The sequence below is a fragment of the Carcharhinus amblyrhynchos genome, unplaced genomic scaffold (genome assembly GCF_965287045.1).
Source record: "Carcharhinus amblyrhynchos unplaced genomic scaffold, sCarAmb.v2.hapA scaffold_89, whole genome shotgun sequence".
Taxonomy (NCBI): domain Eukaryota; kingdom Metazoa; phylum Chordata; class Chondrichthyes; order Carcharhiniformes; family Carcharhinidae; genus Carcharhinus; species Carcharhinus amblyrhynchos.
Window position 1 is genome coordinate 256,245 of NW_027649829.1, and position 11,676 is coordinate 267,920.

An 11,676-nucleotide genomic window follows, 5' to 3' on the forward strand; every position below is an offset into this window, starting at 1 on the left:
TGTGGCCGTCTTCAGGAAAGGAGACAGGTCCGACTGTGGAAATTACAGAGGGATTTTCCTACTCTCCACCATGGGAAAGGTCATTGCAACAATCCTCCTCAACGATTCCTCCCAGTGTCTGTACAGCTGCTCCCTGACCCTCAGTGTGGCTTCGCCTGTTAAGAGACACAATGGACATGATCTTCAGCACACGGCAAATCCAGGTAAAGTGCAGGGAGCAGCATCAATCTCCGTACGTGGCCTTCTTCCATCTCACAAAGGCTTCCGATTCTGTCAACCGTGAGGGATTGTGGAACATCCTCCTCAAATCCGGATTCCCACAGAAATTCGTCACCATTCTCCACCTGTTCCACAATGACATACACACAGTGATCCTCAGCAGTACTGACCCTCTGATAGAGTTAATGTTTCACATTAATCACCCTTCATTAAAACCAGAAAGAGGGAGAAACAAAATTGTTTTTATTTGTAATAATATAATTTATTCATCTAAAATCTGGAAGACACATTACAAAACATGTCAGACTGTAAATCGCAGTGATATTCACATTCTCTCCAGAGATCTGACGATATCAGAAACATTTCTATATTTTCGTTACAGAGAGTACAATTCTTTTCAAACGATCGGTCATGTTGCACTTTGGGGCACTTCAATCCTCACTAATAATGCAGCGCAGAGAGGCAGTTAACACCCACTGGGGAGAGCACTTTAGGATCTCTGTAACCAGGATCCAGCCTTTGACACAATGCCATTGACACTATCTTGCAACACACTACCCACCATCATCTCAGCACAACCCCAGCTCAACGTGAGGGCAAAAAAACCATCCGAAAGCTGAAGAACAGCAAGGCCTCTGGCGCAGGTGGAATCCTCACTGAAATATTAAATCCAGCAGAGATACTCTTCACAAGAATCCACAATCTCATCCCACGTGCCATCCGACACGAGACTGGGATTAAACTCACAGTCTCGGGGTTTATAGATCTTTAACAGCGCTTCAGTGACTTGGCTGTAAGGCTTTACAAAGTGACCTTTCCCCATCGTGCCCTGGCAGCGGCTGTTCCAAGCTTGAATGTGTCTCTCAGCACGTAATCCTGGGCAAGGGGACAATTCTTTGCACTGGAAGTTTGAGGCAGTCCAATCATCAGTCTGAACAGTGGGTGAACCTGTTGTAAAGGGGGTCACTGTGTTTTCTTGTTGCAGGGACACAACTTCCACAGACTCCTGCTGCTGCTGCTGAGTGTTGTTGCTGCTGTTTCAGGTAAGAGCTGTGACTGCTGGAACATTTCAGCACTGATCACAGGGTGGGGGGATCAGGAATACATCTAGCTTTAAGGTGCTGTGTGTCCTGCCAGTGGAGCCATTGAGGGAGTGGACACGGTAGTTTCACATCACACACAATGATCATCAGAACTGAAAGGAAGGAAGTTAATGTTTTCACATTAACCCCTGTGATGTGAACAGTGGGATCTGGACACTGAGCAACACTCAGTGACACTGGGATGGGTGACTGGATAACACTGGGATGGGTGCTTGAGATCCAGTGGGTCTCAGATGGGAATCGAAAGGGACTGGGATGAGATCCTGAGCTCTGGAATCAGGAGTCTGGGACTGTCCTGAGATCAGATCGACGTTAGTAAATCCGACCTTTACATTTCAGGGTCAGTTTTCAGCTCCTGAGTTCCATCTCACATTGTCCACCCCCCCAGTCTGTGATTTTTCTCCCAAGGGGAGGTGACCAATATCCTGATGTGTTCTCCCAGCACGTGTACAAATGGAAAACATGTGATTCAAAGTGTTGTCCAGCTGCTCCGTGCTTACAAATATCCAGCACAAGCTGGTTTTAGTTAAAGGCTCTCAATGTCTGAACTTTAACCTTCCCACACAAATGAAAGCAGTGAGGTACTGATCAGTGCTTCTTGTAAATCGAGCATGGCAGTGTAACCATGTGAAGCTTGGGATGTAATGTACCAGCAGGGAGGTTATATCTGTGGATAAATACTTCCAATCTTTTCCAGGTTTTTCACATTTCCCAGTTTCTGGGTTCCTTGGGAAGCAGGTTGTGCTGCCCTGTACCTACAAAGGGAATGTCCCAGTCTCAGATTTCCTGGTAATCTGGGGAACACCCAAACGTGAATTTTTGCACAAGTTTATCAATGGAAACGATGATTTGAGGGAACAAGATCCACGGTTCAGAAACAGAACAAAGCTGTTCAAAGATCAACTGGAACAAGGAAACTGGTCAGTCCTGCTCTCTGACCTCAGGGAATCAGACCGGAGCCAGTACGAGTGTCAGATCTACAAGAAGATTGATAAACAAATTTACTGGGAGAAAACTGATTCAGTCGATCTCTTTGTAACAGGTGAGAGATTTCTATTTCAGATGTTCCATATTTATGATACAGTGATTATATTCAAATGATTTAGAGTCTTTTGAACATTTCTGCAGTTGTTTCATTGGATAGACAGTGAGTAACATTGGAAGGTTTGAAATATTGTGTGATATTTTAACAAAGAATGATTGTGTGAGAGTGAGTGGTGTGAGTCACTGTTACCTGTAACTGGTCCTTAAATTACCTGGAATTGTTATTTCTGTTCCTGAGTCTCACCTTCCTGTCCCTCAGATATGGAGTTCAACAAGGAGATTCTATCCATTTATAAATACTTCCAATCTTTTCCAGGTGACTCGCCTGTCCCAGTTTCTGGGTTCCTTGGGGAGCAGGTTGTGCTGCCCTGTACCTACAAAGGGAATGTTACCATCTCAGATTTACTGGGAATCTGGGGAACCACCAAGGGTGATATCTTACACAGAGTGGTCAGTGGAAACGATGATTTGACACAACAAGACCAACGGTTCAGAAACCGAACAAAGTTATTCAAAGATCAACTGGAACAAGGAAACTGGTCAGTCCTGCTCTCTGACCTCAGGGACTCAGACCAGAATGATTATCAGTGTCAGATTTACAAGAGGCTGGAGACGGGCTATTATTGGGAGCAATTTGATCTCGTCCATCTCTCTGTAACAGGTGAGAGATTTCTGTTTCAGGTTTTTTGTATTTAATCTCTAATTTTTATGGGTTCAGTCGTGCAGTGGTTATGTTAATAGACTAATAATCCCGAGACCTGGACTAATAATCCAGAGAATGTGAGTTCTAATCCCACTGTGTCTCTTTCATAATTTAAATTCAGTTTATTTAATAAAAATCTGGAAATATAAAATTGGTCCCACTAAAAGTGACCATGAAGCTATTGCATTGTTATAAAACCCCACCTGGTTCACTAATCTTCTCCTTCTCTGACAGTCCCTCAGGGTCGAGGGTGACTTGCTTCTCCTGCAGAGAGGTGGGTTCTGCAGCTGGCTGAATAGCCCAATCCTGGAGCCGCAGATTCTGCCCCGGGTTTGGTAGCTGGTGGTTGATGAGATGGGCGGGTGGGTGGCTCGCTCTGGGTTCTGTGCTCTATTCCCGATGTTTACACTTGTCCTCTGCGTGCTGTACTCACTGACACTCGAGGTGATTGGTGCCTTCACAGATGTGTTGTCTCCAGTTAGTGCATTCTAAGACCAGTGATTTGCACGTGTCAATGGGGATGTTACATTTATTTAGGGAGGTTTTCAGAGTGTCCTTGTAGCTTTTTCTCTGTGTGCCCTATTGCTTACCATTGCAGAGCTCAGAGCACTCGTTTCAGCAGGTCTTGTGTCGGGTGTGCGGACAATGTGGCCTGTCCATTGCAGCAGTGTGACTAATGCCTGAATACTGGGGATATCAGCCTGGGAGGCGATTTTCACATTGATTTGCCCATCCTGCCAGTGGATTTGCAGGGTTTTGCAGAGGCAGTGTTGGTGATATCTCTCCAGGGATTTGAGGTGTCTGCTGTGCATTGTCCATGTTTCTGATGCATACAGGAGGGTGCACTGTAACCATGAGCTGGATTGGAGGTCTCAGGCTTCGAACACTCTGTTGCTCATAAGAACATAAGAACATAAGAAATAGGAGCAGGAGTAGGCCATCTAGCCCTTCGAGCCTGCCCCGCCATTCAATAAGATCATGGCTGATCTGTCGTGGCTCAGTTCCACTTTCCCGCCCTCTCCCCATAACCCTTAATCCCCTCTCTTATCAAGAACCCATCAACCCGCTTCTTAAAAATATTTAGTGAGGCAGCCTCCACCACTTCAACGGGCAGAGAATTCCAGAGATTCACCACCCTTTGAGTGAAGAAGTTCCTCCTCAACTCCGTTCTAAACCGCCTCCCCTTTATCTTGAGGCTGTGCCCCCTAGTCCTACTGTCTTTTTTGAGCGGGAAGAGTCTCTCCACCTCTATCCTATCCATCCCATTCATCATCTTATACGTCTCAATGAGATCTCCCCTCATTCTTCTAAACTCTAACGAGTACAAGCCCAGTTTATTCAGCCTCTCCTCATAGCTCAATCCCCTCAACTCCGGTATCAGCCTAGTAAACCTCCTCTGCACTCCCTCCAGGGCCAAAATATCCTTGCGCAGGTGCGGCGCCCAAAACTGCACACAGTACTCCAGCTGCGGCCTCACCAATGCCCTATACAGCTGCAGCAAGACCTCCCTACTTTTATATTCAATCCCCCTCTCTATGAAGGCCAGCATCCCATTAGCCTTCCTGACCACCTGCTGCACCTGCAAACTGGGTTTTTGCGACTCATGCACAAGGACCCCGAGGTCCCTCTGCACCGTCGCCTGCTGCAGTTTTTCGCCACGTAAGTAATAGTCAGATGTCTGAAGGCTGCACTGGCACATTGGAGTTGATGCTGGATTTCATTGTCGATATCTGCTCGTGCCGGAGGAGATGTGGGAAATGATCCACATTGTCCAGGGGCTCACTGTGGATCCTGATGGTTGGGGGGTGGGGGCAGTTTAATACAGGAAGAGCAGGTTGGTAGAGAACCTGTGTTTTCCAGATGTTTAGTCTGAGGTCCGTTCTCTTATATGCCTCAGTGAATGTGTTGACGATGGTTTGTAGCTCAGCCTCTTGGTTGTGGCTCTGCAGACACTAGAGGTGTCGGAGTTTGAACAGTTTCCTGCTTCATTCCACTCCAGCGGGAAGCTTCAAGGTGATGGGATGGAGTGTTGCTGTGAGGAATATGTTGGTGCAGTGATGCAGTCCTGTTTGATCCCAGTTTGTGGACGTATTGGGTGTGTGGTGGCTCCACTGGTGAGGATCACAGTTTGCATTATCATTGTGGAACAGGTGGAGAATGGTGACGAATTTCCGTGGGAAGCCGGATTTGAGGAGGATGTTCCACAATCCCTCACGGTTGACAGAATCGGAAGCCTTTGTGAGATGGAAGAAGGCCATGTACGGCGATTGATGCTGCTCCCTGCACTTTACCTGGATTTGCCGCGTGCTGAAGATCATGTCCATTGTGTCTCTTAACAGGCGAAGCCACACTGAGGGTCAGGGAGCAGCTGTACAGACACTGGGAGGAATCGTTGAGGAGGATTGTTGCAATGACCTTTCCCATGGTGGAGAGTAGGAAAATCCCTCTGTAATTTCCACAGTCGGACCCGTCTGCTTTCCTGAAGATGGTGTTTGTCTTCGGAGCGCCTTCCCCACCCAGCGCGCATTTCTAAATGTTTGTTCCCCTCCCGACTCGAACACTGACATCACTGAAGAGAATCAGCTTGTCTCCTTTTGGGATGTGGGACAGCGATTGGTCAAGGCTGGAGTGGACTCTTTCTTTTGTCTTGTCCCTTAAGTCTAGGGTTGGGGTGGAGGCACAGACGGCTGTGATGAGCTGTTTCTGGGGCAGAGTGAGCCATAAAGTCATGAGGTGTTTCCTCCCCCGGTGGGTCCATTGAGACGTCTGACCCATCTGTTTTTATGGCAAAGCCAACGCCGTAGAGACAACATTCTTCTTTCGGAAGAAGGTATATCCACCACCTTGGTCTTTAAGCTGGCCTTCCCCTGCCTGTCGTGTCTCACTCAGGGCAGACATGTCAATGTTACGGTGCCGGATGTTCCACCTCATCCCGAGATTTTCCACCAGAAATCCGTTTGAGGTTCTTGTCCTATTTTAGTGGAGTGTTTGGGTTTAAGGGGGAGTGAAGAGGGTTGGGGGGGGTGGCGGTGGAGGGTGCAGGGGGTGCTATTGCTGCTCAGTGACCAGTTATCTCTATTGGAAAGCATGTATCGGTCACAGTATGGGGCAGTGTCTGTGTGCAAGGAGCTGTGGAGCGGCCTGGTGTGTGTGAGATTATTGGTAACTCACCTCACACATCCCTCCAGGACTAGAATTAACCAGGGATCTGTTTGTACTGGGAATGGTTCTGAAACACTCGGTGCTGAAAGTCTCTGCTGTTAGTTTTGTGAGTGTGTCTCAGTCTGTTAATGGCTTCATTCTGTCTCTAGGTCCTGGACTCTCTACTAGAACAAGAGTTGGATTGGGAATCGGAATTTTTATTGCTATTTTTGTTGTTGCTGGAATTGGGATTTATATATTTCGAAAGTGCTAACGACGGTGAGTTCCAGAATGTTCCACTGTTTCCATTGGAATCCTGTTTTTGGTTTATAATGTTTGTTCGATGTTGCTGAACTCTAGAACTGTCCATTTACTGAGCTGTGAGGATGCTTCAATCCACCCTATCATTGAGCAGCGTTAACCAGTCACTTCCAGCTTGTTATCCTCTCGCCGCTGAACAGTCCCCGTGGATTGGAAAGGAGCAAATATTATCCCACTGGGAGAACCAGTGGATGAGGAATGTATCTGGAATTTCAGAAGGTACTTGATAAGGTGCCACACAACAGGTTGTTCCACAAGATACAGGCTCAGGGGATTGGGGGTAATATAGCATGGATTGAGGATTGGTTAATGGACAGAAACAGAGGAGGAACAAATGGGTGATTTTTGGTTGGTGGGATGTAACTGGTGCTGCAGGGATCAGTGCTGGAGCCTCAGATATTCACAATCCGTATCAGTGACTTTGATCAGGGGAGAGAGTGCGATATGTCCAAGTTTACTGATGATAGAAAGTGGGAGAGTAAGCTGTGAGGAGGACACTGAGGTTGCAAACAGATCTTGGCCAGTTCAGTAATTGGGAAATAATGGGTACAATAAGAAGTCACACAACAGATTAAAATCCAACAGGTTTATTTGGAATCATGAGCTTTTGGAGTGCTGCTCCTTCATCAGGTGAGTGGTGATACACAAGATCTTCTTGGAGATCCTCTCCACTTTGAGCCAGCAGTTTGCAGTGTCGGTGGTAGCTGTGGAACTGGTGTGTACCACTGACACTGCACAGCACCGGCTGGAGAGAACCTCCCACACCAGTCCAACACCAGCATCTCCACATCAGGAAATAATAGTGGCAGATGGAATATAATGTGGGAAATGGTTTGGAAGAATGGAAAAGCTGAGAGGCCAGTGAATGGCATTTGGAGAGATTTGTACCCAAATCACCAAGTTAACACCCAGGTACTGCAAACAGTCAACAAGGTAAATGGGATGTTGGCCTTCATTGCAATTTGCTAGGAAAATAAGAGGAAAAAAGTCTTGCTGAAATGTAGGTGGAGCATGGGCCAGACCAAACATTGAGTACTGTGTACAGTTTGTTCTGCTAATGCAAGACACAGGAACTTAGAAATTAGGAACAGGAGTAGGCCATTCAGCTCCTCAACCCTGCATCACCGTTTGACCGGATAATGGCCGACTTGACAGTGGCCTCAATTTTATTTTCCTGTTTCTTCACACTACTACCCACCCTCAAAACCCTATGAGTTTCTCATCAATAAAAATCTGTTTAACTCCAAATTAAAGTATTCCATGACCCTACCTCCACTGTCCTCTATAAGACCACAGGATATAGGAACAGAATTAGGTAATTTAGCCCATTGAGACTGCTCCAGCATGACATCATGGCTGATAAGTTTCTCAACTCCATTCTCCCGCTTTTTCCCAGTGATCCTTTTACCAATCAAGAACCTGTCTGTCTCTGTCTTAAATGCACTCAGTGACCTGGCCTCCACAGCCTTCTGTGGCAATGAATTCCATAGACTCACAATCCTCTTGCTGAAGAAATTCCTCCTGATCTCAGTTCTAAAGGGTCACCGCTCTGCTCTGAGGCTGTGCCTTTGGGTCCTAGTCTCTCCCACTAATGGAAGCATCTTTCTCCATGTCCAGTCTATCCATGTCTTTCATTATTCTGTAAGTTTCAACGAGATTCCCCTCCTCAGCTTTCTAAACTCCATTGAGTTCTGACCCACAGTCCTCAGACGCTCTTTGTACATTAAGCTTTTCATTCCTGGGCTCATTCTCGTGAACCTCCTCTGAACCCTCTACAGCCAGCACATCTTTCCTTAGACACTGGGCCCAAAATTGCTTGTAATATTCTAAACGTGGTCAGACTAGAGCCTTATAAAGCCTGAGCAGTACATCCCTGCTTCTAGTCCTAAGACTGAACCTGCAAATTAACCTCAAGGGAATCCTGAATTAAGACTCCCAGATCCCTTTGCACTTCCGATTTCTGAATTCTCTCTCCATTTAGAAAATAGTCTATGCCTCTATTCTTCCTACCAAAGTTCACAATCTCACACATTGTATCCTGTCTGCAACTTCTTTGCTCATTCTCCTAACCTGTCCTTCCACCTATCTTTGTTTCGTTTGTAATCTTAGCCACAGTGCCTTCAATTCTTTCATCTAGATCATTGATATATAAAGTAAAAAGTTGTGGGCCCTGTGGAACTCCACTAGTCACTGACTGCCATCCTGAAAAAGACCCCTTTACCCCACTCTCTGCCTTCGCCCAGTCAACCAATCTTCTATCCATGCTGGTATCTTGCCTCCTACACCACGGGCTCTTAAGGGTAGCACAGTGGTTAGCACTGCTGCTTCACAGCTCCAGGGACCTGGGTTCGATTCCTGGCTTGGGTCACTGTCTGTGTCGAGTCTGCATGTTCTTCCCATGTCTGCGTGGGTTTCCTCTGGGTGCTCCGATTTTCTCCCATAGTCTGAAAGACGTGCTGGTTAAGGGCACTGACCATCTCTGTGTATCCAAACACGCACCAGAGTGTGGAGACTGGGAGATTTTCACAATAACTTAATTGCTGTGTTAATGTAAGCCTACTTGTGACAACAATAAATAAGGAGAAATTGGTTTCCTAACGAGTATAAGCTGACTGGTGGAAGCATGTAAATTTGGTTTAATGAGATGCTTAGAGACCTCCTGGTTTGCGGGATTAAAAATGGAACGATTCAAAAATATCTATTAACTGAAGCTTAACTTGACTTCACACAGGTGCTATAGCCTTACATTGGCCTCACCATTGGAAAATGCTGCTAGCGGAGTGTATGAGTTGCAAGATATCCCGATGGAAGTGGACACCCCACGCCGGTTTGACTGAGTTCGGGGACCACAATTTGAACGCAGGCGATTACATAGCCTCACTCAGGAAGCATCCAGATACACAAACCTTCAGGTCTGTCCACAGCACATCCCCAAAACAAAGCCAAACTGCAATCAATCAGTCTCATGTCCCTTCAGAATCCCGCCTGGTGGTGCACTGTAATTGTTTCTGGTATGTGGAGCCAAAACAGCAAAGGAGCCCTACAAGACATAGATTTAGAAAAACACAGCCCCATAACATTTAAAAAAATGGCCATCTTAGTGAAGTCCTGCTTAAATGCCCTGAAGTTTTCCAGGAGGGCCTAGGGACTATCAAAGGAGCCAAGGCAACCTTACAAAGTGATCAGGAAGCAATTCTGCAATTTTGCAAGGCGCGCCCAGTACCATTTACCTTCCGAGAAAACATTGAAACTTAAATCTGGAGACTGGAGCGTGAAGGGATCATCAAACCAGCACAGCACCATATGGACCAGTTCTGAATCTAGATGGATCAGTCCTCCTTTACAGGGATTTTAAACAAATGGTGAACCATTTCTCGCAGCTGGATAAATACCCGATCCCTCAGATCAAGGACTTGTATGTGAAGTTGGCAGGAGGACTCTTCGAAACTTGATGAGTCACGCTTACTTACAAGTACAACCTGACGAGAATCCCCAGCAATATTCAACAATTCATACCCATAAAAGCCTTTACCAGTACACTAGATTATTATTTGGGGTATCGTTAGCCTGCATGATTTTCCAGCAGACGATGGAAAACATCTTATATCGTCTGCCTCAGGTAGCTGTTTATCCGGATGATGTCGTCATAACAGGAAAAACGAATGAGGAGTTTCCTCCGGTTTCCTCCCGCAGTCCGAAAGACGCGCTGGTTAGGTACATTGGCCGTGCTAAATTCTCCCTCAGTGTACCTGAACTGGCGCCAGAGTGTGGCGACTCGGGGATTTTCACAGTAACTTCATTGCAGTGTTAATGTAAGTCGACTTATGACACTAATGAATAAACTTTAACTTTAAAAAAGATTTAGAGAACCTTGAGGAATTTCAAAGTCAATTTTCCACAATAGGTGTACACCTAAGAAAGGAGAATTGTGTACCTCAAGTACCCCAAGTGACCCAACTGGGCAACAGATCGGACAAGTCTGATGTACACTCCTTGGAAGACAAGATACGGGCAATCAAAGGCGCCCCATGTCCATTCAAGAGATAAGATCATTTTTGGAGTTGGTAACCCAATTTGGGAAATTTATACCCAATTTGCCTCCATCCTGGCCCCGTTACACCAACTACTAAAAAAAGATCAGCCTTGGGGGTGGGCTTCCACTCAATCCTTGGCTTTCCAACTGCTTTCCTTGTCGAATGTTCTTGCATATTACGATCCCAAGAAAGAACTATTACTGACCTGCAATGCAACCCCATACAGAATCGGGGTGGTATTAGTACATGGGTGGCCAATTGAAGATGTACACCCAATCGTGTACACTTCCATGACCTTGGCGATCTCAGAACACAAATACTCCACATTGAAAAAGAAGGGTTTGCGGGAATATTTGGGGTTGAGATATTCCACCAGGAGCTGTAAGGGTGAAAGTTAATCATTGTCACAGACCACAAACCACTACTAGGATTGCTGAAGGATGACAAGGTGGTGTCACCCACGGCATCAGCCTGAATCCAATGATGAACTTCATTCTTGGCTGCCCCTAATTATCAACTGGACCACCGTCCAGGAGGCTGAATCCCTAACACAGATGTCTGGAGTTACTACAGATCGACACTCCACTTGTACCCCCAATGGAAGAGATGGTGATGACAATTAACTTTTTGGAAACTCTCCCAGTGGCAGCAAATATAATTTGGCTGTGGACTCAAAAAGATCCGGCTCTGGCAAAATTGAAACAGTTCGTATGACGGGGAAACGGAAAAGGCCATTCCAGCTGACATTCCACACATACTGGAGCTGGAGCCAGCAGCTGGCCATGGAAAATGGCAGGCATTATTTGATTATTGTCTTTTGTTTCTTAGTGCTGCAGACATTGGAGAACTTTCTGAAGGAAACACAATAAAGCTTTTGAATCAAGTCTTGAAAGGTGCAGCTCTGAGTCTGTCCATGTCTGTACTCACAGATGTGCACACACAGCTGTGTGTGTGTGCATGTCCACATGCATACATGTGTATATAGCTATGTGTACTCTCACAAGTGTGTGTGCCTGTAACAGATGTGTGCATGCACGCAGTTGGGTGAATGTATGTAGGTGTGTGTTGCACAGGTGTGCAAATGCATGCCTGTGTACATACGCACAGGCAT

The 11,676-nt window shown here is 46.2% G+C and overlaps 1 protein-coding gene across 1 annotated transcript; it reads left to right on the top strand.

The window, feature by feature from the left end:
* Positions 1 to 2,117: 2,117 nt before the first annotated feature.
* On the top strand, positions 2,118 to 5,508 carry LOC145338025 (polymeric immunoglobulin receptor-like; the record flags this gene model as incomplete). Its single annotated transcript, XM_080182796.1, has 3 exons — positions 2,118 to 2,364; positions 2,683 to 3,027; positions 5,220 to 5,508. Coding segments are annotated over 3 exons (606 nt in total), but the record flags the coding sequence as incomplete, so codon positions are not given.
* Positions 5,509 to 11,676: the final 6,168 nt, after the last annotated feature.